Raw genomic sequence first — 27,258 nt, 5'->3', positions numbered from 1 at the left:
GGAGAACGTGACCAGTACAGGCTTGGAGGGCTGAAGGGCCTGTTCCTGTTCTTTGTTCTTACTCACACATGCAAATGGATATGAAAGATTTCACAGAGGCCAGCAAGTAGGGGATGGAATCACCACAAACACAAAAATCACTGGAAAATCTCAACAGGCCTGACAGCACGTACGGAGAGAGAATAGAGCCAACGTTTCAAGTCTGGTTGACCAGAGTAGTCACATCTCGGTTGGGGAGGGTGGTGACAGCAGGCTTTCAGCAGCAATGGGGTTGAAACACAGTCAGGAAAAGAGGGGATGCGACACGTGGAAGGTTTTGCCTTATTGTGCGCAAGTTTGCACAAGGATCAGCAAGGACCCATTTAAAGGGGAAACGGGACACACACAAGTAAGACCCTGGCAGAATGGTTAGCACTGCTGCCTCATAGCGCCGGGTTCAATTCCAACCTCGGGTCACTGCCTGGGTGGAGTCTTGCACAGTCTCCCCGTATCTGCGTGGGTTTCCCTGCCCATTGAAGTGGTGGAGGCTACCTCGTTGAATATATTAAAGTCACGGATAGATAGATTTCTGATAGACAGGGGAATTAAGGGTTATGGGGAGAAAGCAGGAAAGTGGAACTGATCCACTTCAGATCAGCCATGATCTTATTGAATGGCGGGGCAGGCTCGAAGGGCTAGATGGCCGACTCCTGCTCCTATTTCTTACGTCCTCCCATACTCCAAAGACGTGCAGGTCAGGTGGATTGACCATGCTGAAGTGCTCCTCAGCATCCCAAGATGCGTAGATTAGGGGGATTAGCGCGCGGCTAATACGTGGGGTTAGGGGGAATAGGGCCTGGATGGGATGCTCTATTGGAGAGTCAGTGCAGACCCTAATGGGCCGAATGGCCGGCCTCTGCACTGTCGGGATTCTAAGAAAAGGAGGAGCTGACAGGAGATAGAGCTCGAGTGGAGCATTAGTACCAGCATGAACCTGCCGGGCCGAACAGCCCCTAAACACAGTGGAAGATGGAACTTGTTTGTAAAACTGACATGACGCAAGACCCAAAATCACTTCCTGAGGGCAGGTGCAACCTTTGGAACATTCCTAACATTTGTGTTTCCAGCGACTGCCAGATCTGTCATTAATACAAACAGCTTTGATGTAAAGTTAAATATAACTGTTACAACATGAAACAACAGGGCTCAGCACCGTATCCTGTCGGTGCGTGACTCCTAATCAGCAGAATAGTAAAATGCGGGGGGGGGGGGGAGAAAAGTTTAAATCCTCCTGGGGGTGTTGGGTGGGGGGACGGGGGGCTTCCCTTCGGATATCTCAATGAAATTTCCCAGTTTCCAAAGCTGACAAAAGACCGTTTGCCAAACACAAAGCGACTGTAAGTTGACGTTACCTGAACATAAATAATGTATCAGGTGCCATGGTTATAAGACGCTGCGGAACTTTTTCCATTCGAAACAGATCCTCCCCCAGATAAAAGGTGCCCATGGCCACAGAACACAGTACATACCCTCTCCTGTCTCTTCAACAGGGTTCTGTAGAATCATGCCACAGGGAGGAGGCCATTCAGCCCGTCGTGCCTGTGCCAGCTCTGTGAAAGAACTATCCCGTTCCCCTTTTCGTTTCCCCCCCCTCACTCCTGCACAGACGGCGCTATTTCAATTACAGAACAAAATTTCTTTTGGAAGTTATTATTGAATCTGCATCCAAGCCTTCAGGCAGTGCATTCCAGATCAGTGTGTAAAGGCGGCACGGTGGCACAGTGGTTGGCACTGCTGCCTCACAGCACAAAGGACCCAGATTCCATTCCCAGCTCGGGTCACTGTCTGTGGGGAGTTTGCACATTCTCCCCATGTCTGCGTGGGTTTCCTCTGGATGCTCCGATTTCCTCCCACAGTCCAAAAAACATGCTGGTTAGGTGCACTGGCCATGCCAAATTCTCCCTCAGTGTACCCAGAGCGTGGCAATTAGGGGTTTTTCACACTAACTTCATTACAGTGTCAATGTGCAGCATGGTGGCACGGTGGTTAGCACTGCTGCCTCACAGTGCCAGGGACACGGGTTCAATTCTGGCCTCAGGTCACTGTCTGTGTGGAGTTTGCATGATCTCTCAGTGTCTGCGTGGGTTTCCTCTGGGTACTCCGGTTTCCTCCCACAGTCCAAAGATGTGTGGGTTAGGTGGACTGGCCATGCTAAATTGCCCCTTAGTGTCAGAGGGTCTGGCAGGATAAATACGTGAGGCCTGGGTGAGATTGTGGTCGGTGCAGACTCGATGGGCCAAATGGCCTCCTTCTGCACTGCAGGATTCTATGATTCAATGAACGTAAACCTACTTGTGACACAAATAAATAAACTTTGATCTTCAGAAGAAAGTCTCTCTCTAATCCCTTCTGGCTCTTCTCTTAATTACCTTCAATTTATAAACTGGAAGACTTTTAAGTATTTCCAGCAAATATTTTCCATCAACTCTGTTTCTCTCTCTACGCAGATACTGTGGGGCCTACTGCACTTTTCCACCATTTTGTCTTTGAATCTTTCCCACTGACGTTTGTACTGATGTACTTTCCAGCATGGACGTCAATGGATCAAATGGCCTCTTCCTGTGCCATAACGGCTCCGGGACATTGCCGTTGGGTGACTGTTCAAGCTTAGCCTGGACACGAGGGGGCGCAATGCAGGCCAAAAGGGCACAGGTCACCTTGGCATCAGGAAAAGTGGAAGCCAACGTTGGCGTGGTGGGCCCGAGGAATGTCAGATCAGCCATGATCCTATTGAATGGCGGAGCAAGGTTTATAGGGCCAAATGGCCTACTCTCATTTCTTATAGTCCAATTTTTTTTATTCATTCATGAGTCTGAACAACCCATGGGACATGGATGTTGCTGGCTGCTCAGAATTCATTGCCCTCCCCTAATTGCCCCTCAACTGAGAGGTTTGCTGGGCTATTTCAGAGGGCAGTTGAGAGTCAACCACATGGCTGTGGGTCTGGAGTTACATGTAGGCCGAGACCAGGCAAGGACGGCAAATTCCCTTCCCTAAAGGACATTAGTGAACCAGATGGGTTTTAATGACAACCGACAATGGCCATCAGTAGATTCTTAACCCCAGATATTTTTTATTGAATTCAAATTCCACCATGTGCTGTGACGGGATTCGAACCCACGTCACCACAACATTAAGAACATAAGAACATAAGAAATAGGAGCAGGAGTAGGCCATCTAGCCCTTCGAGCCTGCCCCGCCATTCAATAAGATCGTGGCTGATCTGTTGTGGCTCAGTTCCACATTCCCGCCCTCTCCCCATAACCCTTAATCCCCTCTCCTATCAAAAACCCATCAACCCGCTTCTTAAAAATATTTAGCGAGGCAGCCTCCACCACTTCAACGGGCAGAGAATTCCAGAGATTCACCACCCTTTGAGTGAAGAAGTTCCTCCTCAACTCCGTTCTAAACCGCCTCCCCTTTATCTTGAGGCTGTGCCCCCTAGTCCTACTGTCTTTTTTGAGCGGGAAGAGTCTCTCCACCTCTATCCTATCCATCCCATTCATCATCTTATACGTCTCAATGAGATCTCCCCTCATTCTTCTAAACTCTAACGAGTACAAGCCTAGTTTATTCAGCCTCTCCTCATAGCTCAATCCCCTCAACTCCGGTATCAGCCTAGTAAACCTCCTCTGCACTCCCTCCAAGGCCAAAATATCCTTGCGCAGGTGCGGCGCCCAAAACTGCACACAGTACTCCAGCTGCGGCCTCACCAATGCCCTATACAGCTGCAGCAAGACCTCCCTACTTTTATATTCAATCCCCCTCGCTATGAAGAACATTAGCCGAGTTCTCTGGATTAATAGTCCATTGATAATACCACTACCCCATAATTGGTTCAGTTTAAGCTGACTGCTAAAGGCCAACACATCAGGAGTTAACAGTACATGTACATTAGTAATTAGCCAGTAGGTATCCCTCTCTGTTAGAGAGAGAGAGAAGTGGTCTTATAATTTGAGGATCACAACTGCACAGCAAGCTCGAGGCAGGCGAGGGGGCAGCTCCCGTATCTTCCACGGCCACAAGTCAAATCGACAGCACTTTCCAAAACCAGAACCACCTCGAAGGACCAGGGCAGCTGACCCATGAGAACGCCACCATCTACAAGTTCCCCTCCAAGCTACATGCCATTCTGACCCGGGAATACAACCGGCTGTTGCACTGCCGCTGGGCTCAAAATCCTGGAACACCCTTCCTAACAGCACAGTGGATGTACCTACACCACATGGACTGCAGCAGCTCAAGGCAGTAGCTCACCACCACCTTCCCATAATAACTCCAGGAGTCGGTTGTGAAGGAACCGTACTTTTATTGCACTAAATGAAAATAAACAATAACTACAAGCCTGTGGCGAACACAACTAGGCCCAACCAGGACTGAAAGGTTAATAGACCCTCTCAGGGTCTTGCTTTATACAGAGCTCGGTATACAAGCTCCACCTGGTTGGCTAATTACCAATCCCCAGGGAGCTCGTATTCAATGAGCCCAACTGGGAGGTCAATCGGTGATTCATTTCCCAACGGCAGTTAGCAATGGGCAACAAACGCTGGTCTAGCCAGCGACGGCCCACATCCTATGAATGATACATGAACACACACTGTTGGCATCATTCTGAACCTGACTCACCATCTAGTCAACTGAGTAAACTGCCCCCCTCATTATCCCCATAACCCCACGCATTCACCATAGCCAATCCACCTAGCTTACACATCGTCTGGACACCAAAGGGCAATTTAGCATGGCCAATCCACCTAATCTACACATCTTTAGACAGGGCAGCAAGATGGCACAGTGGTTAGCACTGCTGCCTCACAGTGCCAGGGACTTGGGTTCAATTCTGGTCTCAGGTCACTGTCTGTGTGGAGTTTGCATGTTCTCCCCGTGTCTGCATGGGTTTCCTCCGGGTGCTCCGGTTTCTTCCCACAATCCAAAGATGTGCAGATTAGGTAGGATTGGCCATGTTCAATCAACCCTAGTGTCAGGGGGACAAGTTAGGGTAAATGCGTGGGGTTATGGGGGTAGGGCCTGGGTGGGATTGTGGTCGGTGCAGACCCGATGGGCCAAATGGCCTCCATCTGCACTGTAGGATTCTATGTAACCCCACGCATTTACCATGGCCAATCCCCCTAATTTACACATCTTATCGACATGAAGGGGAAAGTTAGCACGGCCAATCCACCTAACCTGCACATCTTTGGACCTGGCAGCACAGTGGTAAGCTCTGCTGCCTCACAGCGCCAGGTTCAATTCCAGCCTCAGGTGACTGTGTAGAGTCTGCACGTTGTCCCAGTGTCTGCGTGGGTTTCCTCCAGCACTCCAAAGACAGGTGAGTTAAATTGTTTGGGCCTTAGTAAATTGCCCCTTAGTGTCAGGGAGGGTAAATATGTGGGGGCTTACTGGGATAGGGCCTGGGGGGTGGGGAGTTGGTTTGTTGTCATTGCAGACTCAATGCGCCAAATAGCTTCCTTCTGCACCAGAGGGATTCTATGAAGGTGAGAAGACAGAGCGACTTCCCAGCCCCACGTAAGTGGGGAGATTGAGAGAGCAGCGTCCCAGCTAAGGTCAGGGGATAGCGGAACTGTGGACAGTATGACAAAGCTCGGGCTGGGACCCAACATGGTCAGACAGAGAGGAGAAGGGGGTGGAGTGGGGAGGGGACACAGCTTGCCAAGACTAAAGCAGGCTTCATCGCCAGGGGAATTCCCTTACTGTGTTGCCAAACTGAAGGCTCCCAAGGTCAGAAGGCTTGCTGCACTATAAGAGGTGTCAGCTTATGAATGGGACATTAAACTGAGGCTCCACTTAAGTTGATCTGATTTATTATTGTCATGTGTATACAGTGAAAAGTATTGTTTCTTGCGCACAATGCAGACAACACATCCCATTCATTGAGAGGGAAAGGAGAGAGTGGGCGGCACGGTAGCGCAGTGGTTAGCACTGCTGCTTCACAGCTCCAGGGTCCTGGGTTCGATTCCCGGCTCGGGTCACCGTCTGTGTGGAGTTTGCACATTCTCCTCGTGTCTGCATGGGTTTCCTCTGGGTGCTCCGGTTTCCCCCCCACAGTCCAAAGTTGTGCGGGTTAGGTTGATTGAACAGGCTAAGAAATGGCCCCTTAGTGTCCAGGGATGTGTAGGTTAGAGGGATTAGTGGGTATAATGTGTAGGGAGGGATATGGGGGTCGAACCTGGGTGGGATTGTGGTTGGTGCAGACTCGATGGGCCGAAGGGCCTCTTTCTGCACTGTAGGGTTCTATGATTCTAGTGCAAAACATAGTGTTACAGTCACAGGTGTAGAGAAAGATCAACTTAGTGTGCGGTAGTCACCTACGTTACAACTCTCAAGCACTTCACAATGGCCCGATAACAACACCAATTTATACAGCATCTCTAACGTGATAAAACAGCACACTACACAATCAGCCCCAAACTTTTCCCCAGTCTATGTAGGAGCCAGCAGACTACAGGGCAGGTGACCAAATAAAAGGTTTTACATGGGAGAAGGGAGGGGGATGAGCGTTTCAGTTTGACGTGCAGCGAAACGCAGACATAAAGAGCAGCAGATGGAGGAAAGTCACCACATCCGTCGGTTTAACCACTGTGCTGGGGCAACTGCCTGCTCACCCAGCGTCTGTACCTCTGACACGACAGGAAATGCCTCTCCCCCCACTCGGGACCACAAACCCGACGGGGCTTAGCAAGATGACTGGTAAGTGGGCTTCCAGTGAAGCTAATTGCAGAGCCCTGTGCAAAGTCATCCCTGTAATCATGCGTGTGCTGCACACCATCTGGAGACTTCAAAAAGCCGGGACAACGGTGGCTTCATCACCAAAAGAAAACACAAAATAAACGTTCTAATTAAAGAGGGCCTCAGAGCAAGACTTATTTACAGGGGAGCTGGGAAGATACAGCTCTTAATAGGGTGTCTCGCACAGGTAAACCCTGCTGTATAATTACTGTCCCCACGCTGACGCTATAGTTAAGAAAGCCCACCAATGCCTCTACTTTCTCAGAAGACTAAGGAAATTTGGCCTGTCAGCTGCAAGTCTCACCAACTTTTACAGGTGCACCATAGAAAGCATTCTTTCTGGTTGTATCACAGCTTGGTATGGGCTCCTGCTCTGCCCAAGACCGCAAGGAACTACAAAAGGTCATGAATGTAGCCCAATCCACCACTCAAACCAGCCTCCTATCCACTGACTCTGTCTACACTTCCTGCTGCCTCGGAAAAGCAGCCAGCATAATTAAGGACCCCACGCACCCTGGACATTCTCTCTTCCGCCTTCTTCCGTCAGGAAAAAGTACAAAAATCTGTGGACACGTACCGACTGACTCAAGAACAGCTTCTTCCCTGCTGCTGTCAGACTTTTGAATAGTCCTACCTTGCATTAAGTTGATCCTTCTCTGCACCCTAGCTATGATTGTAACACTAAATTTCGCAGCCTCTCCTTTCAATCTCTATGAACGGTATGCTTTGTCTGTATAGCACGCAAGAAACAATACTTTTCAATAATCAAATCAAATGAAGAAGTCATTGGGTGAACAGTCTGCCTAGAACAATGGTTAGCATTGCTGCCTCACAGTGCCAGGGACCCAGGGTCGATTCTGCCTTGGGTCACTGTCTTCCCAAGTTGGGGAAGAGGCATTTGCTGACATGTCAGAGATATAGACACTGGGTGGCAGGCAGTTACTCCTGGCACTGTGATTAAACACAGCAAGAAATCTCACAACGCCAGGTTAAAGTCCAACAGGTTTATTTGGCAGCACTAGCTTTCAGAGTCTCAGGCTCCTTCATCAGGTGATCTCATCTGATGAAGCAGCTTGAGACTCCATAAGCTTGTGATTCCAAATAAACCCGTTGGACTTTAACCTGGTGTTGTGAGACTTCTTACTGTGCTTGTCCCAGTCCAACACCGGCATCTCCACATCGCAGTTAAAGTCACGGATATGTTGTTTTTCCTCCATCTGCTGTTATTTATCTCTGTGTTTCACTGAATGTCAGACTGAAACACTCATTCCCCCTCTCTCCTCCTATGTAAAACCGTTTTTTTTGGTCACCTGTCCTACACTCTCCTGCATTGACTGGAGGTCGGTTCGGGGCTGATTGCGTAGTGTGCTGTTTTACCACGTTAGAGATGCTGTCTGTTTGCACATCCTTCCCGTGTCTGCGTGGGTTTCCTCCGGGTGCTCCAGTTTTCTCCCACAGTCTGAAAGGCGTACTGGTTAGGTGCGTTGGCCGTGCTAGATTCTCCCTCGGTGTTACCCAAACAGGCACCGGAGTGTGGCGACTAGGGGATTTTCAGAGTAACTTCATTGCAATGTTAATGTAAGCCTACTAGTGACACTAAATAAACTTTAAAACTTTAGTCTGAGTTCAATTTGCTCTCGAAACTCAGGTCACACTGACAAAGCAGTATCCATTGCCCATCCCGAGATGACACCAGGAGATTAAGCTTTGATGTATGGAAATTTCCAATGGAACGCCCACATAACAGTTGGGAAAAACAACCAACCACATTATCATTACTCCTGAACAATAAGGATATGAAGTCACCCACACAAGGACAATAATTAAATCATCTCCCTTGCAAAGAGTGTTTATGTCTACAAATGAAAGTTAAGGGCTGAAATTGGTCGATCATAACAGGTTTTTAATCTGATTGGAAAGTGCCCTGGTCCACTTTAGAGTTGGTGTGTTCTGAGGCTGCCTTCACTGTTCAAACAATTAAGTGTCAAGTGTGGCTCTGATGGTGGAACTCACTCCAAGTCAAACAGATTTAAATATCACATTGCTGTCTCTGACCTTGGCCTGCAAGTGCTCCAACCAAGCTTAACGCAAGCACGAAGAACAATGCCTCTCATTCATCATCTTGGCACATTTTGCAACCTTCTGGACTCAATATTGAGTTCAACAGTTTTAGATCATAAACTCTGCTTCCACCTTGCAATCCCTAGAGCATGAAAGAGGCCATTCGGCCCATCGAGGCTGCACTAACTCTCCTAACGGAGTATTTTACCCAGGTCCTATCCTTGTAATCCTGCACATTTACCATGGCTAATTCCCCCTAAACTACACATTTGGGGACACGAAAGGGCAATTTAGCATGGCCAATCCATCTAATCTACACATTTTTTTGGGAGGAAACTGGAGCACCCGGAAGAAACCCACGCAGGCACGTGGAGAATGTGCAAACTCCACACAGACAGTCACCCCAAGGTCAGAATCGAACTCAGGGTCCCTGGCACTGCGAGGCAGCAGTGCTAATCACTGTGCCACTGTGTCACCCTTTGTTCTGCTTTCTTGCTGGCTTGCACTGTAGCACAGTGGTTAGCACTGCTGCTTCACAGCGCCAGGGACCCAGGTTCAATTCCCGGCTTGGGTCAGTGTGGAGTTTGCACACTCTCCCCGTGTCTGCATGGGTTTCCTCCGGGTGCTCCAGTTTCCTCCCACTGTCTGAAAGACGTGCTGGTTTGGGGCGTTGACCTGAACAGGCGCCGGAGTGTGGCCACTATGGGATTTTCACAGTAAGTTAATTGCAGTGTTAATATAAGCCTTACTCATGACAAAAATAAATAAACCTTAGACTTTGTACTCAGATGGTTGTTATGCAGCCATTAACACCTCATCTCTACACAATCACTGTTTTCCTGACAGCACCTATTACCACTCTTTTTGACTTTGGCATCACAAAATCTCTTTTGTTATTTAAGCTCTCCTGCCCTCCACCCCATCACAATCCTTTTGGTTTCCCTCAACTCCTCCATCACCCTCCCCCACCCTCCCATCCAACTGCTATACAATCCCTTCATTTCTATCTTTTTTCAATTCTCATAGAATCCCTACACTGCAGAACAAAGCCATCTAGCCATTCAAACCTGCTCCGATAATAATCGCATTCAGGCCCTATCTCCATAACACCATAAGATATAGGAACAGAATTAGGCCACTCGGCCCATTGAAAGGCGGAGCAGACTCAATCATGGCCGATATTTTTCTCATCCCCATTCTCCTGCCTTTTCCCCATAACCCCTGATCCCCTTATTAATCAAGAACCTAACTAACTCTGTCACTCAATGTCCTACTTCCACAGCCTTCTGTGGCAAAGAGTTCCACAGAGTGATGAATCTGTGGATGAAGAAATTCCTCCTCATCTCAGTTTTAAAGAATCATCCCTTTAGCGTGAGGTTGTGCCCTCTGGTTCTAGTTTTTTCTACTGGTGGAAACATCCTCTCCACATCCATTCTATCCAGGCCTCGTAGTATCCAGTAAGTTTCAATAAAGTCTCCCCTCATCCTTCTAAACTCTAACGAGTACAGACCCCAGAGTCCTCAACTGTTCCTCATACAACAAGCTCTTCATTCTGGGGATCATTCTTGTGAATCTCCTCTGGATCCTTTCCAGCACATCCTTCCTTAGATATGGGGCCCAAAACTGCTCACATATTTGTCAAAGCAAAATGCTGGAAATCTGAAAGAAAAACTGAAAAGTGCTGGAAAACCTCAGCAGGTCTGACAGCACCTGTGGGGAGAGAATAGAGCCAACCGTTCGAGTCTGAGTGGCTCTTCATCAGAGCTCAACAACAGCTCTGACAAAGGGTCATCCAAACTCAAAACGTTGGCTCTATTCTCTCCCCACAGGTGCTGTCAGTCCTGCTGAGGTTTTCCAGCATTTTCTATTTACCCTGCTTGTCCCCCCCTTGACATGAAGGGGCAATTGACCGTAACCAATCCACCCAACCCGCACATCTAAGGAATGTGGGAGGAAACCGGAGCACCCTGAGGAAACCCACGCAGACATGGGGAGAACGTGTAGATGCCACATAGACAATGACTCAAGCCAGGAATCAAACCCAGGTCCATGATGCTGTGAGGCAGCAGTCTAACCACTGTGTCACTGCGCCACAACGCTTCTGATGAAAGATCTTGGACCTCAAATTCTATTTCTCTCTACAGATGTTTCTCTGACTGCATTGAAATATCTCAAGAGAGCAACAGGATGTAGGTGAAGAACCAGAATGTTGTTGTCCTTCGTGTGGTGGCTATTTTGAAATGTTGGTCATTTTCTTTCAGGTATTTTTTGAATAAAGTATATTCTTTGCAACAAAAAAAATGCTACCTGACTTGCTGAGTGCTTTCAGTTTGTTTCAATTTCAGATTTAAACAACTGAATTTATGTAGCGCCTTGAACAACACATCTCAAAGTACCTCACACAGGAGCTTAATCCAACAGAATTTGAAATTACAAAGAAAAAAGAACAAAGAAAATTACAGCACAGGAACAGGCCCTTCGGCCCTCCAAGCCTGCACTGACCCTGCTGCCCGACTGAATTAAAACCCCCTACCCTTCCAGCAACCATATCCCTCTATTCCCATCCTATTCATGTACTTGTCAAGATGCCTCTTAAAAGTCACTGTTGTATCCGCTTCCACTAACGCCCCCCGATAACAAGTTTCAGGCACCCCCCACCTCTGTGTAAAAAAACTTACTTTGCCCATCTCCTTTAAACCTTGTCCCTCGCACCTTAAACCTGTGCCCCCTAGAATTGACTCTTCTGCCCTGGGAAAAAACTCCCGACTACCCATTCTGTCCATGCCCCTCATAATCTGGTAGACTTCTATCAGGTCTCCCCTCAACCTCCCTCGCTCCAGTGAGAACAAACCAAGTTTCTCCAACCTCTCCGCATAGCTAATGCCCTCCATACCAGGCAACATCCTGGTAAATCTTTTCTGTACCCTCTCCAAAGCCTCCACACCCTTCTGGTAGTGTGGCGACCAGAATTGAACGCAATATTCCAAGTGCGGCCTAACTCAGGTTCTATAAAGTTGCAACTAAGGTTCTATGAAGGCGCTATAAGGTTCTATAAATTGTGAGATACTGAGTTATTCAGGCAGATGATTAATAGCTGAGTCAAACTTATGGGTTTTAAAAAGCACCTTAATAGGGGATAGACAGGTAGAGAGAGGCAGAGTAGATTAGGAAGGGAATTCCAGAGCCTAGGTAACCGAAAACACAACAAACAACAATGAAGTTATTAAAACTGAGGTTGCTCAGGAGCTGGAACTGGTGTTGCACAGGTAGCTCAAAGATTTGTGGACTTGATAAGAGTTTAGAAAGATAGGGAGGGACAAGGTCACACAGGGATTTCGAAACAAGGATGAGTTTTTTTTTTAAAAATCGAGAAATTGCATTACGGGAAGTCAATTTAAGATTAGCAATCGCTGGGTTACAATTTGGAGTTCCATTATCCAGATTTGATTCCACACTTCGCTGCTGTGCTGTGGGGGGGGTGCCGCATTGCCACAGGTGCAGCCCTCACTGGGACACTGAAGTGAGGGGCCCATCCTGCTGTTCTCATTGGATATTAAAGACCCCACGGTCGTCAGAAAACCTCTCGGTTTGTTGAGCAACAATCCCTCCCTTAGCCAACACTGCCAGAACAAAAAAAAAGGATGACCAGAAATGCGTTGCAGCTCTTTGTGGGATCTTACTGTGTACGGGATGCCACTCAGTAGTTTACCCAATGTGAAGAGCTTTTGAGTTTTGTCCAAGAGCTGTGAGGCAGCGCGGTGGTTAGCACTGCTGCCTCACAACGCCAGGGACACAGGGTCGATTCCGGGCTTGGGTTACTGTCTGCGTAGAGTTTGCACATTCTCCTCGTGTCTGCGTGGGTTTCCTCCGGGTGCTCCGGTTTCCCCCCCACAGTCTGAAAGACGTGCTGGTTAGATGCATTGGCTGTGCTAAATTCTCCCCGAGTGTACCTGAACAGGTGCAGGAGTGTGGTGACTGGGGGATTTTCACAGTGACTTCATTGCAGTGTTAATATAAGCCTACTTGTGACACAACCAAATAAACTTTGTTTAAAGTGCTTAATCCTTTCCTGCCTTGGTTTTCCAATGCCCCCCATTTCGGGAAGGGTGAAAAGCAACATTCCCACCCTCAACAGTACAGGGCAACAACATCTAGATCACAGTTTCTACAATGGAGCATAAACCTTAGGTTTAGGTGGATTGGCCACGATAAATGCACGGGGTTAAGGGGATAGGGCAGGGTGGGGAGGACAGCGGCCTCCATTAGATTCTCTGACCGAGAGTTGGTGGATGCTAGATGGACTGAATGGCCTCCCTCTGCACTGTAGAGTTTCTATAGACAATGACAGGAGATGTGTGAGGGACAATGTGGCATCTTCCTTCTCTAAGAGAGCAGCGACCTTTCCGCTGGCCTTGAAACCAAAGCTGTGACACAGGCAGTTGAAAATCTGGTTGGCGCCCTGATGAAACGACGCTGTTAATCCGTAACGTTTACTGAAACGCTCAACACAGGCCGAAAACAAGGTGGGCACTCGTGTGGAAAATGTGATATTTGACCATTTAAAATGGAAGTTAATAGGTTCGATTAGAATTTGGTGCGACACAAAGCGCATTCTATTTGGGTATGAAGGCACCTCCCCTCCCACCCCCTCCAATTTTATCCAGACTTTCCCTGAGGGTATTCCATTTTAACAGGAACAAGATGCCTGTGGGTAACCCCTGTACTGCAGAGACCATTCCATATCCACCAGCCTAGATGGTGAAAGCTATTAAATCACAGGAGGAATCTTTCTATCTGAAGTCCATCCCGTCTATCACCCAGCCATCCATTCATTTCCCTCGTGGGGTTGCGTACTTATCCTCTGCAAATTGGTGCATTCTTCTGGAGTATCACAATGAAACTAAGAGTGGTAGGATTATCAGAGAATCACTACAGTGCAGAACAAGGCCGTTCAGCCCATCGAGGCTACACCGACTCTCCAACTCTACAGGACCTTACCCTGTAACCCCACCTATTATACCCCGCTAACCTACATATCCTGGAACATGAAGGGTCAATTCAGCACGGCCAATCAACCTAACCCGCACGTCTTTTCGGAATATGGGAGGAAACTGGGGCCCCCGGTGGAAACCCACGCAGACACAGGGAGAACGTGCATACACAGTGACCCAAACCGGGAATCGAACCCGGGTCCCTGGCACTGAGAGACAGCAGTGCTAACCACTGTGCCTTTTCAAATGTTCCTTTCAACTGTCCTTCAAGATGATGACCTCATTGAATGGTAGAACATGCCTGAGGAGCTGAGTGGTCAACTAACCCAGTCAAGTAACCTACTGGCTGTTGTGGACTCACCAAACAAGTTGCAGGCAATTAAGAGGGATGTGGGAACTGTAAGTTTTAGATTTATTTTATTAATGTCACAAGTAGGCCAACATTAACACTGCAATGAAATCACTGTAAAAAAAATCCCCAGTTGCCATTCTCCGGGTACACTGAGGAAGAATTTAGCATGGCCAACATATCTAACCAGCACGTCTTTTGGACTGTGGGAGGAAACCAGAGCACCCTGGAGAAAACCCACACAGACATGGGGAGAACGTGCAGACTCTGCACAGACAGCGACTCAAGCCGGGAATCGAACCCCGGTCCCTGGCGCTGTGAGGCAGCGGTGCTGACCACTGTGCTGCCCATCCTAACAGGAAAATCAGCTCCCCTTCAGGGAGAGGTAGAGACAGAAAGTGGCCAATCGGCCCATCGAATCCATGTTCATAGGAAGAAAACAGAGCCACCTTCCTCCCCCCTCTCCAGAGAAGAGGGAAGATGTGTTGTTTAACTTGTGGCTTATCAGGTTTTAACAAGGAAGTAGTCTCCCAACACCAGGTTAAAGTTCAACAGGTTTATTTGGAATCACGAGCTTTCGGAGCGCTGCTCCTTCACATGGTGAGTGGACCCTGATGAAGGAACAGCGCTGTGTGCGTGTGTGTCTGAGAATTGTGTGTGTGTGTGGGGGAGTGTGTGTGTGTGTCTGACAACACATTACACACACTTCGCTTCCTCAAAGCTGAGCACCACAATGTCAGATGATATATATAAATATTTAAAAAGTTGTACACCGAAATATGGACCGATGCCAGGAAGGTACAAAAGCCGGGCTATGGAGAGGAGCGGTACAGATCAGAAGCTTTACACACACAGTTACTGTGTCCTTCTGCATGACTTTGACAGAAATTGGATACTTTATCCTTTCCACCAATTGTTTCCCTGTCTCCTCGCTGGTTTTAGTCTGATTAATACCATTTGGACCCCTTGATTTCATAAAACACTGTCACCAAAGGGAGAGAGAGAGAGAGAGGCTAAGGGGGAAAAAAATGCAACTTACTCGATCAGCTTTGACTTTGGGTTGAGGTTTCTTGAAGAAGGAAGTTCTGGCAGTGAAGAAATACTCCTCGGAGTCCTCTTCCAAACTGCTGTAACCACTGCTCATAGTGCTAGTCCAGGTCATCTGCACAGGGCTCCCTCCAGCAAACACACAGCCGCAGTCAGCACAACAATGTACAGTATTCGGAGCCGAGGTAGGGACTGGGGCGATTGCTGCTGCAGTCTCAGAACCCCCTTTCTTTCTAAACTGGAACTTGCAGCTCCCTTCACTCCAAGGAGAACAGTCCTGTGGCAGCCAGCGAGCTGTTAAGTGTTGACATTGTATGTGAAACCCCTCCCTGCCCTTTTTTTTTCCCTCTCTCCCTCTCTGTCTGCGCTGCTCCCCCAGATTCTAGTCTGTGAAACTCTATACAGGCGAAACTAAACAACAGTGCCACAAGTCTCACTTCGTAAAACAGAGCGAGAGAGAGAGAGAGACAGGAGTCAGAGTGCAGGTTAGCTGCTGGCTGTTCAGAACTGTGCTTTGTAAATCAGATGTTGCTAATCCTGCAACTCACACCCACATCTACACGGAGCGATGAAGTCATTTCTGTTCAGCCCTCCCTCCCTCCTGCAATTAGCCAGCATTTCCTGCCCAACTTTACACCGGTCAAACTCCAACAACCAGATTTTAATCAGGAGATAACAGGGTGTGAAGATGGATTTGTGTTTCTCAAGGCCCAATGCGTGTGTGGACCGAAACAAAAGGAGGGAACAGAGAATAGGTGCAGACTGTAAAACTTGGACTGAGTCACAATGTCACTGATAATATTCGACAGAGCTCATTACTAGGTTACAGGAACCTAGTAAAAATTCAAGTAAAAGTTAAACTTTTACTTTAGATTAAGCCAGTACACCAGGAACAGGAGGCCATTCAGCCCTTCCAGTCTGGTCTACCATTCATTATGATCATCAAATTCAATATCCTGATCACAGTAACTTCATTGCAGTGTTAATGCAAGCCTTACTTGTGACTAATAAAACAAACTTTAACCCCGTCCTCCCATATCTCTTTAGCCCCAAAAGCTATATCCAATTTCTTAGAATCATAGAAACCTACAGGGCAGAAGAGAGGCCATTTGGCCCATCAAGTCTACACTGACAGCAAACCCATCCAAGCCCTAGCCCCAAATCTTTACCTTGCTAATCCCTCTAGCCTACACATCCCAGGACACTAAGGGGCAATTTAGCATGGCCAATGCATCTAACCCACACATCTTTGGACTGTGGGAGGAAACCAGAGTACCCAGGGGAAACACAGGGAGAACATGCAGACTCCACACAGACAGTGACCCAAGCCAGGAATTGAACCTAGGTCCCTAGAGCCATGAGGCAGCAGTGCTAACCACTGTGCCATCATGTGTTGATCTCAACTACTTTCTGCAGTAGGGAATTCCACACGTTCACCACCCTCTGGGTGAAAAAATTTCTCCTCACCTCAGTTTTAAAAGGTTTTATCCTCAAACTATGACCCCTAGTTCTGGACTCCCCTACCATCAGGAACATTGTCTCTGAATCCAGCATGACCACAGAGTCTCTACAGAGAAGAAGGAAGCCATTTGGCCTATCCGAGCTATACCAATTCTCTGACAGAGTATCGTACCCAGGCCATTGTTCTATTGGGTTTCCCAGCTAGCCAGTCATTAGGGCAACTGGACCTCCACACACTTCCCGCTGCTTCAGAAAAGCAGCCAGCTTAATTAAGGACCCCACGCACCCCGGACATTCTCTCTTCTGCGTCTTCCGTCGGGAAAAAGATACAAAAATCTGAGGTCACGTACTAACCGAGTCAAGAACAGCTTCTTCCCTGCTGCTGTCAGACTTTTGAATGGACCTACCTTGCATTAAGTTGATCTTTCTCCACACCCTAGCTGTAACACTACATTCTGCACTCTCTTGTTTCCTTCTCTATGAATGGTATGCTTTGTCTGTATCGCGCGCAAGAAGCAATACTTTTCACTTTACTCTTATACATGTGACAGTAAAATCAAATCCAACTTTAACTCTGTAGCACTTGGAATACCATATAAGCTCTGATGAAGGGTCACACAGGTGGAGACACTGGTTCTATTCTCTCTCCACAGATGCCTCTTGGAGAGAGTGATCATTGTATGGTGGAGTTTCTGTTGCAGATGGAGGAGGAGAAAGTGGGTTCCCGGACACGTGTCCTTTGTTTGAATAGAGGGGAGTATGGTAGGATGAGAGAAGAATTGGCGAATGTGGACTGGGGGAGCGCGTTGGAAGGTAGGTCTGCTGAGGAGCAGTGGAGGATCTTTAAGGAGATCTTTCTTGGTGCTCAGCAGAAATTTATTCCGATGGTTAAAAAGGACAGTAGGAAGAGAGGTAATAAGCCGTGGATAACGAAGGAGGTGAAGGAAAGTGTTAAATTAAAAGCGGAGGAATTTAGAGTAGCTAAGAGCAGTGGGCGAGAAGAGGATTGGGAAAGGTTTAAATGTCAACAAAGATTGACAAAAAAGTTGATAAAGGAGGGTAGAAGAAGCTATGAAGCTGGGCTAGCACTTAATATAAAAAAGGATAGCAAGAGTTTTTATAAATATATAAAAAGGAAGAGGCTGGCTAGGGTGAACGTTGGTCCCTTAGCGGATGAGAAAGGGGACCTAGTGGTAGGGGATGGGGATATGGCTAAGGTCTTGAATAACTTTTTTGTTTCTGTCTTCACGGAGGAGGACGTGAATAATTTGCCGGGTGTTAGCGATGGAAAGGTGGTAGGACTGGAGGGTCTTAATGACATTACTGTTACTAGAGAGGTGGTGCGCGACAGACTGGAGGGGCTGATTGTGGACAAGTCCCCAGGACCGGATGGAATGCATCCGAGGGTTCTGAAAGAAATGGCGGAGGTGATAGTGGATGCCTTGGTGGTTATTTTCCAGACGTCGCTGGATTCCGGGGAAGTGCCGGAGGATTGGAAAACGGCTAATGTTACGCCGTTGTTTAAGAAGGGTGCCAGGCAAAAGGCGGGGAATTACAGGCCGGTTAGTTTAACGTCTGTGGTAGGTAAAATGTTAGAATCCGTCATTAAGGAGGAAATTGCGAGGCATCTTGAAGGGAATTGCTTGATAGGGCAGACGCAACACGGTTTCATTAAAGGGAAGTCGTGTCTGACAAATTTACTGGAGTTCTATGAGGATGTGTCTAGGGCGGTGGATAGAGGAGAGCCGGTGGATGTGGTCTTTCTGGATTTTCAGAAGGCGTTTGATAAGGTACCTCACAAGAGGTTACTGCAGAAGGTCAGAGGACATGGAGTTGGGGGTAGGGTGTTAGCGTGGATAGAGGATTGGTTGTCAAATAGGAGGCAGAGAGTGGGGGTCAATGGGTGCTATTCGGATTGGCGGTTGGTGACTAGTGGGGTGCCCCAGGGGTCGGTGCTGGGGCCTCAGCTATTTACCATTTATATAGATGATCTGGAGGAGGGAACCGAGTGTAGGGTGTCGAAATTTGCTGATGACACCAAGATTGGGGGAAAGGCAAATTGTGCGGAGGGTGTGGAGAGTCTGCAGAAGGATCTAGATAGGCTGGGCGAATGGGCCAGGAAATGGCAAATGGAATTTAATGTTGGCAAGTGTGAGGTGGTCCACTTTGGTAGGAAGAATGGTAGGAAGGACTATTACTTACGTGGCGAAAAACTGCAGCAGGCGACGGTGCAGAGGGACCTCGGGGTCCTTGTGCATGAGTCGCAAAAACCCAGCCTGCAGGTGCAGCAGGTGGTCAGGAAGGCGAATGGGATGCTGGCCTTCATAGCGAGGGGGATTGAATATAAAAGTAGGGAGGTCTTGCTGCAGCTGTATAGGGCATTGGTGAGGCCGCAGCTGGAGTACTGTGTGCAGTTTTGGGCGCCGCACCTGCGCAAGGATATTTTGGCCTTGGAGGGAGTGCAGAGGAGGTTTACTAGGCTGATACCGGAGTTGAGGGGGTTGAGCTATGAGGAGAGGCTGAATAAACTAGGCTTGTACTCGTTAGAGTTTAGAAGAATGAGGGGAGATCTCATTGAGACGTATAAGATGATGAATGGGATGGATAGGATAGAGGTGGAAAGACTCTTCCCGCTCAAAAAAGACAGTAGGACTAGGGGGCACAGCCTCAAGATAAAGGGGGGGCGGTTCAGAACGGAGTTGAGGAGGAACTTCTTCACTCAAAGGGTGGTGAATCTCTGGAATTCTCTGCCCGTTGAAGTGGTGGAGGCTGCCTCGCTAAATATTTTTAAGAAGCGGGTTGATGGGTTTTTGATAAGAGAGGGGATTAAGGGTTATGGGGAGAGGGCGGGAAAGTGGAACTGAGCCACGACAGATCAGCCATGATCTTATTGAATGGCGGGGCAGGCTCGAAGGGCCAGATGGCCTACTCCTGCTCCTATTTCTTATGTTCTTATGTTCTTATGTTCTTATGCTGTCAGACCTGCTGAGATTTTCCAGCATTGTTCTTGTGCATTATACAAGCTGCTTTCCTTGGGAGTCTGAAGTGACTTTCACGTCACCTTCAAAGTTTGCTGCAACTTGACATGAATCACCTAACGTTCCAGCAGCAAAACCCCCCCTCACACCTCATCCCGCCTCCGCTGCTGGTTATTATACTCAGACTGAAAGTAAAACAATGACACACACACACACACACACACACAAGCATAAACAAGTGGCTAGCTTGTTTCTGACTCTGAAACTATCACAACGGCATTATCAGCCCCCCTCAAACCCTCCCCCCCAATCCCCGTTCCCCCCATTCCCTCCCACTCCCCCCAGACCCTCAGCACCTTCCACACACAATCCCATCTATCCTGAACCTTTCCTTACCAAAGCAGGACCATCCTGCCCCCTCCTCCATGTGCTCGCTGACCCACACTGACTGCCGATCTGGACTCCAGTATCATGGCATCATAGAAATCCCTACAGTGCAGAGGGAGGCCATTCGGCCCATCGAATCTGCACAGAAGACAATCCCACCCAGGCCCTCTCCCCATAACCCCACATATTTACCCCACTAATTCTTCTAACCTCCGCATCCAGGGACACTAAGGGACAATTTAGCACCACCAATGCACCGAACCCAGCTCCCTAGTTTACTAATCCAGTGATGACACCACCATTCTGTCCCCCCCAAGGTGGGAAAATATCCTGAGCTTGTGAGAGGCGCTGTGTGAATGCTGGGCTTTCTACGGCCATTCCTCACTGACCTTCCTCACCTCCTCTGAAGAAAGAGTATAAAGAACAAAGAGAATTACAGCACAGGAACAGGCCCTTCGGCCCGCCAACCCTGCACTGACCATGCTGCCCGATTGGATTAAAACCTCCTACCCTTCCAGGGACCATATCCCTCTATTTCCATCCTATTCATGTATTTGCCAAGACGCCCCTTAAAAGTCACTATTGCATCTGCTTCCACTACCTCCCCCGGCAGCGAGTTCCAGACACCCACCACCCACTGTGTAAACAACTTTCCTCGTACATCTCCTTTAAGCTTTGCCCCTGGCACCTTAAACCTGTGCCCCCTAGTAATTGACTCTTCCACCCTGGGAAAAGGTTTCTGACTATCCACTCTGTCCACGCCTCTCATAATCTTGTTGACTTCTATCAGGTCGCACCCCCCCCGTCAACGTCCATTGTTCCGGTGAGAACAAACCAAGTTTCTCCAACCTCTCCTCATAGCTAATACCCTCCATACCAGGCCTCATTTTGTACTGTAAAAGTCTATGAGGAAACAAGGCCGTTTGGCCCATATGGGTTTTACCCCATAATTCCAACCATGGTGCCTTACTATTCAACATCGAAAAGGTTTGCGACCACATACAACCCCTTCAGGAGCAAAGCATAGATTACGTCCCCTGAAAGCGCAACAGTTTTGGGGCGACACGGTGGCACGGGGGTTAGCACTGCTGCCTCATAGTGCCAGGGACCTGGGTTCAATTCCCAGCTTGCGTCACTGTCTGTGTGGAGTTTGCACGTTCTCCCTGTGTCTGCGTGGATTTCCTCCGGGTGCTCTGGTTTCCTCCCACAGTCCGAAAGATGTGCGGGTTAGATGGATTGGCCGTGCTAAACTGCCCCTTAGTGTCCGGGGGATTAGGAGGTGTTATGGGAACGGGGCCTAGGTGGGATTGTGGTTGGTGCAGACTCGATGGGCCGAATGGCTTCTTTCTGCGCTGTAGGGATCCGAGGATTCTACAATTACAGACACACCATTGTCAGTCGGCCAACTCTGAAGCACTTTCCCAGACTGGAACATCTGCCTTGGTCGATACACTTGCTGTTCTTTAACCGATTCGGAACAGGGCCGCAGAGTGTAATTTAATCAGGCAAAAAACTCTGCCTTGATCACATGAGCATGCCCAGCAAAGAAAGAGGCACACACTTTCCTCCAGATAAACAGAATTCTCCGGATCATATTGGCCTTCTCTGTAAACCCACTGTGTCTGTCTTGAAAAATAAACAGCGTGACCGGAAAGGTTAATTAAAGAAAGAACGTTTGACTGAACGATGAATGTAAAGTCTTTGTGGGATGTCTTTAGCCCGTGATTGAGATAAAAATGTACCTAGCTGGAGGCTGCTGCTGTGTAATTGTTCCCATATTTATAAACACCTCTGACCCCTCTTGGGTTTCACTGTCCAATCGCCTTCCTCCCCGAACTCACTCTCCCCCCCCACCCACCGATCTGTAAATGATGTTTCGATTATTCTGCTGGTGGATTCTTCAGTTGAAATAGTGGCTTTGCATTATCAAAACTTGCAAAAGATTCATTGGCTCACTCTCCATAGCCCACCACCTCTATCCACGGGGAGAATATGCAAACTCCACTCTGACTGTCACCTAAAACCAGAATCGAACCCGCGTCCCTGGCGCTGTGAGGCAGCAGTGCTAACCACTGTGCCACCCCATTGCTCAAACTCAGTTTTAGAGGGATAGATCTGAAGTACACTGGGGTGGCACAGCGGCATGGTAGTTAGCACGCACAGCGCCAGGGACCCGGGTTCGATTCCGGCCTTGGGTGACTGTCTGTGTGGAGTCTGCACATTCTCCCCATGTCTGCACGGGTTTCCTCCAGGTGCTCCAGTTTCCTCCCACAGTCCCGAAGATGTGCGGATTAGGTGGATTGGCCGTGCTAAATTGTGCCTTAGTGTCCTAGGATGTGTAGGTTAGGTGGATTGGCCAAGCTAAATTGCCCCTTAGTGTCCCAGGATGTGTAGGTTAGGTGGATTGGCCAAGCTAAATTGCCCCTTAGTGTCCCAGGATGTGTAGGTTAGATGGATTGGCCAAGGTAAATTGCCTCTTAGTGTCCCAGGATGTGTAGGTTAGGCGGATTGGCCATGCTAAATTGCCCCAAAGTGTCCAAAGATGTGCAGGTTAGATGGATTAGCCATGGTAAATTGCCCCTTGGTGTCCCAGGATGTGTAGGTTAGGTGGATTGGCCTAGCTAAATTGCCCCTTAGTGTTCCAGGGTGTGTAGATTAGGTGGATTAGCCATAATTGTCCTTTAGTTTCCCAGGATGTGTAGGTTAGGTGGATTGGCCATGGTAAATTGCCCCTTAGTGTCCCAGGATGTGTAGGTTAGGTGGATTAGCCATAATTGTCCTTTAGTTTCCCAGGATGTGTAGGTTAGGTGGATTGGCCATGGTAAATTGCCCCTTAGTGTCCCAGGATGTGTAGGTTAGGTGGATTAGCCAAGCTAAATTGCCCCTTAGTGTCCAAAGATATGCAAGTTAGAAGGATTGGCCATGCCAAATTGCCCTTATTGTCCCAAGATGTGTAAATTAGGTGGATTAGCCATGGTAACTTGCCCCTTACTGTCCAAAGATGTGCAGAAGAGGGGAATTAGTGGAATTAATACATGGGGTTACGGGGATAGGGCCTGGGTAAAATGCTCCATCAGAGTCGGTGTAGACTCGATGGGCCGACAGGCCTCCTTCTGCACTGTACAGATTCTATGGTTCTACTTTGCCTGGTGACATCTAAATTCATCTTTATTGGTGGAATCGATTATTTTCAGTTGCCTCGAGGCTACACTAGTGCAGTCCTTTGGGAGGATCGCAGCAGTTGTTGTCATTGGAGGCACTGTCCACTAACAGCTCATCTAAAGTTGTGTAAAAATATTGACGCCGCTTTATCGAATGCTTGTGGCAGTTTGGTGTCCGGCCCTTTTCTTCCATTTATTCTCAGGATACGGGAATCATGGAGTTGCTCTTGAACAGTTGGTGTTGGGGCTCTCTTGCTGAGCTGCTGGAGGTGACACAGTTGCGTACAGTTGGGTGGAGACCTCCAGGATTTTGACCCACTGAAAGAACAGAATCGTGGAACGACACAGTGCAGAAGGAAGTAATTAAGCCTACGGTGCCTGTGATGGTTGACGGAGCTATCCGATTACACCCCCTCCCCCTCCCCCCCACCCCCAAGTCTTTCCACATTGTGTCCAAGTCAAGGATGATGGTGTGTGACCTGGAAGTGATGACGTTCCCATGCCCCTTGACCCTCATCCTGCAGTGTGGTAGACATCCATTTGAGAGGGGCTATCAAAGGTTCTCTGCTCTGAGGGGGCTGAATGCAAGGAATGAATCCCTCTGGCTGTGGACAATGTGGGTGGCACGGTGGCACAGTGATTAGCACTGCTGCCTCACAGCGCCAGGGATCCGAGTTCGATTCCGGCCTTGGGTGACTGTGCGGAGTCTCCACATTTTTCCCGTGTCTGAGTGGGTTTCCTCCGGGTGTTCCAGTTTCCTCCCAAAGGCGTGTTGGTTAGGGTGCATTGGCCGTGCTAAATTCTCCCTCAGTGTAGCCGAACAGGCGCTGGAGTGTGGCGACTCAGGGATTTTCACAGTAACTCCATTGCCCCTTAGTGTCCAAAAATGTGTGGGTTGGTGAATTGGCCATGCTAAAATTGTCCCCTAGTATCGGGGGGGGATTGGCGGAGTAACTGCACGGGGGGGTTACGGGGATAGAGCCTGGGTGGGATTGTTATATACTGTAGGGATTCTATGATAATGATCTCTGACAAACCCAAGACAATGAAGCAGGGGTGTGTTGAGGGCCTACCCATTTTGGCGCAACCCTTGCGCTTGAAAGTAAAAAAAATTCAGAAGAAAATGGATAAATGCTTGAAGTGGAAATAAAATCCTGGCCTACGAGTTAAAAAAATAAGTGGGAGTAACTGGATAGATCTTTCAAAGAGCTAGCACCGATGCAATGGGCTGAATGGTTTCCTGTGCAGTATTGTCCCAAGATCTCAAGGGTCATCTGGACAAATACATGAATGGGATGGGAATGGAGGGATGTGGTCCCCGGAAGGGTAGGGGGTTTTGTTTAAGTCGGGCAGCATGGTCGGTACAGGCTTGGAGGGCCGAAGGGCCTGTTCCTGTGCTGTAATTTTCTTTGTTCTTTGTTATCCGCCGCAGTTTTCTTTGGCAACACCCAGTCTTTTTTTGGCAATTTTAGTCATATTTTCTGTGGCTGACCAGCGTTTTACCCTTATAATATCCAAAAAATAAATAAATATAGATATATGTTTTGAAAGCTCAGTTGCTTTTGGCCCTTTGCCCTGTGTTTTGTGTTGAGTTCATGTCTCTACCTGCAGCCTCACTGAGGCCTCACTTGGAGGCTACCCACGCCTGGCTGATGTGCTGTTATTATTGTTACGGCAAATCAGTTCACAATTCCCATCTTGTCAGCTGTTCATTCTCCGTCACAGATCTTACTTTCCAACACTTCAGAATCTCCCTCTGGCTTAGATCTCTCCTATCTCGAGCAGTGTTGAAAAATAAGACATGCTGCAGAAGTTTTCCCCCCTCCACTCATCAGGACAGATGGAAGGATGCCAAATTTCAAAGGGAGCAGCAATTTATGCCGCATGAGAAAAGGGTGCTGATTGGTTGGCAATTGACTCCCATTTGTTGCACCAGGGAACTATTGTCTTCCTTCCATGCTTTTCATAGAGTCATAGAATCCCAACAGTGCAGAAGGAGGCCCATCAAGTCTGCACCCACCACAATCCCATGCAGGTCCTATCCCCATAACCCCATGCATTTACCCTAGCTAGTCTCCCTGACACGAAGGGGCAATTTAGCACGGCCAATCCACCTAACCCACACATCTTTGGACTGTGGGAGGAACCTGGAGCACCCGGAGGAAACCCATGCAGACATGGAGGGAACGTGCAAACTCCACACAGACAGTGACCCAAGCCGGGATCCCAGCACTGTGCGGCAACAGCGCTAACCATTGCGCTATCATGCCGCCCTTTTGTTTAAATTAAAGAAACACACCATGCCTGGACATGTTCCTTTTGCCTGCAGAAATCAGGTACCTGTGTATGAATATCTGTAGATTCTGGCAAGCGTAAGTGTACCACATTGTGAGCCTGGCTGAGAACCTTAAATAGGTTTCACCCCCCACTTGAATCTCTGAGCCATTCCTCAAATCAAAATTATTTCAATCGCTACGCTACCCAGATGGAAATTTGCAATCTGTTTGTTTTGGGTTTGCGGTGCTATTCGCTTTCCAAAGAGAAGCAGGAACCCTGTGCAAGAATGAAGTTGTTTGAGCCTCGATTATACCGAGGGTCGTGAAAGATAAGGATTCACATAATCGGAACGGAGATGGGAGGGAAGCCTTTTCTCTCGAGAAGTCCTTAGTTTTTGGAACTCTTGAATGTCCCCACAGCCGCCAATGGTTTAACAGGGACCTCACCATGCACTGACAAAAACCTGAATATAATTAGCGCATCTCCCAGTTGTATGAGCCCTCACCCCACCCCACCCCACCCCATCCCCCCACCACTGGGAGGGGGTTTCCAAAGAACAATATAGCACAGGAAGAGGCCCTTCGGCCCACCAAGCCTGTGCTGACACACGATGCCTTTCTAAATTGAAGGCCTTTTGCCTCTACATGGTCTGTCTCCCCCTGTTCCCGGCCTGTTCATGTATCTGTCAAGGTGCCTCTTAAACGTTGCTGCTGTATCTGCTTCTACCACCTCCTCTGGCAGCGCATTCCAGGCATTCAGCACCCTCTATGTAAAAAACATGCCTCTCACATCTCCTTTAAACTTTCCCCCTTTTTTTCCAATGCTTGTGGGACGGGCTATTCCGTGTCTCAGTGGGGAATCCCTATGTACTTGGGAGGGGGTTCTCCGTGTGCATGGTGACAGGGGCAACTCCCCTCATCCACAGGAATGGGGGAGCATCCCCAACAGCAGGGGGCAGTATGTATGGAGGGGGGGGTAGTGTTTCCGTGTCTGTGAGGGGACTCGCTTCCCTATTTTTATTTAGATTGGGAAAGCCTTTAAAAAGAGTGCCGCCATCCCTTGAAGGCCAACATTGCTGGTGGCGTGGGTTTATTCAGAGCCCGCCCTGCTGCCAGTGTGGCATCATGGCATCTGCCTCCTGGATTGTGTTTTGGCAAAGTGCCAAAAAGTATGACGGGAAAAGTCAGCAGTGGAGTGACGGGCTACACCCTGGGCTTTACCCTCCTGAACTGACACTTTGCTTAAACAAAAAAAATGGAAAATCCCGGTGGCACAGTGGTTAGCACCTACTACCTCACAGCGCCAGGGTCCCAGGTTCAATCCCCAGCTTGGGTCACTGTGGGGAGTTTGCACATTCTCCCCATGTCTGTGCGGGTTTGCTCTGGTTTCCTCCCACAGTCCAAAGATGTGGGCATTAGGTGGATCGGCCGTGCTAAATTACCCCTTAGTGTCAGGGGGATTAGTAGGATAAATGCGTGGGATTTTGGAATATATTTTTCAGTATTCCGAGCAGTTTTTGGCCTCATATCAAAGGAAGGATGTGCTGGCCTTGGAAAGAGTCCAGAGGATGATCACAAGGATGATCTCTGGAATGAAGAGCTTGTCGTATGAGGAACAGTTGAGGACTCTGGGTCTGTATTCGTTGGAGTTTAGAAGGATGAGGGGGGAATCTTACTGAAACTTACAGAATCCTGCAAGGCCTGGATAGAGTGGACGTGGAGAGGATGTTTCCACTAGTAGGAAAAGCTAGAACTCGAGGGCAC

At 48.4% G+C, this 27,258-nt stretch overlaps 1 protein-coding gene across 3 annotated transcripts in view; it reads right to left on the bottom strand.

The window, feature by feature from the left end:
- Positions 1 to 27,258, bottom strand: part of rassf3 (Ras association domain family member 3) — a 169,747-nt gene that overhangs the window by 64,424 nt on the left and 78,065 nt on the right. Inside the window, exon 1 of one of the 3 annotated variants that reach the window (XM_080191302.1) lies at positions 15,224 to 15,844. The exons of the other annotated variants lie outside the window; for them this stretch is intronic. Within the exon in view, the coding sequence (XP_080047428.1) occupies positions 15,224 to 15,346 (123 nt within the window). The 5' untranslated portion in view covers positions 15,347 to 15,844. Of the gene's footprint in view, positions 1 to 15,223; positions 15,845 to 27,258 lie in introns of those variants that run through there. 3 annotated transcript variants of the gene reach the window in all.

The sequence above is a fragment of the Carcharhinus amblyrhynchos genome, chromosome 6 (genome assembly GCF_965287045.1).
Source record: "Carcharhinus amblyrhynchos chromosome 6, sCarAmb.v2.hapA, whole genome shotgun sequence".
Taxonomy (NCBI): Eukaryota; Metazoa; Chordata; class Chondrichthyes; order Carcharhiniformes; family Carcharhinidae; genus Carcharhinus; species Carcharhinus amblyrhynchos.
This window is presented reverse-complemented; position numbering and strand designations above follow the sequence as displayed.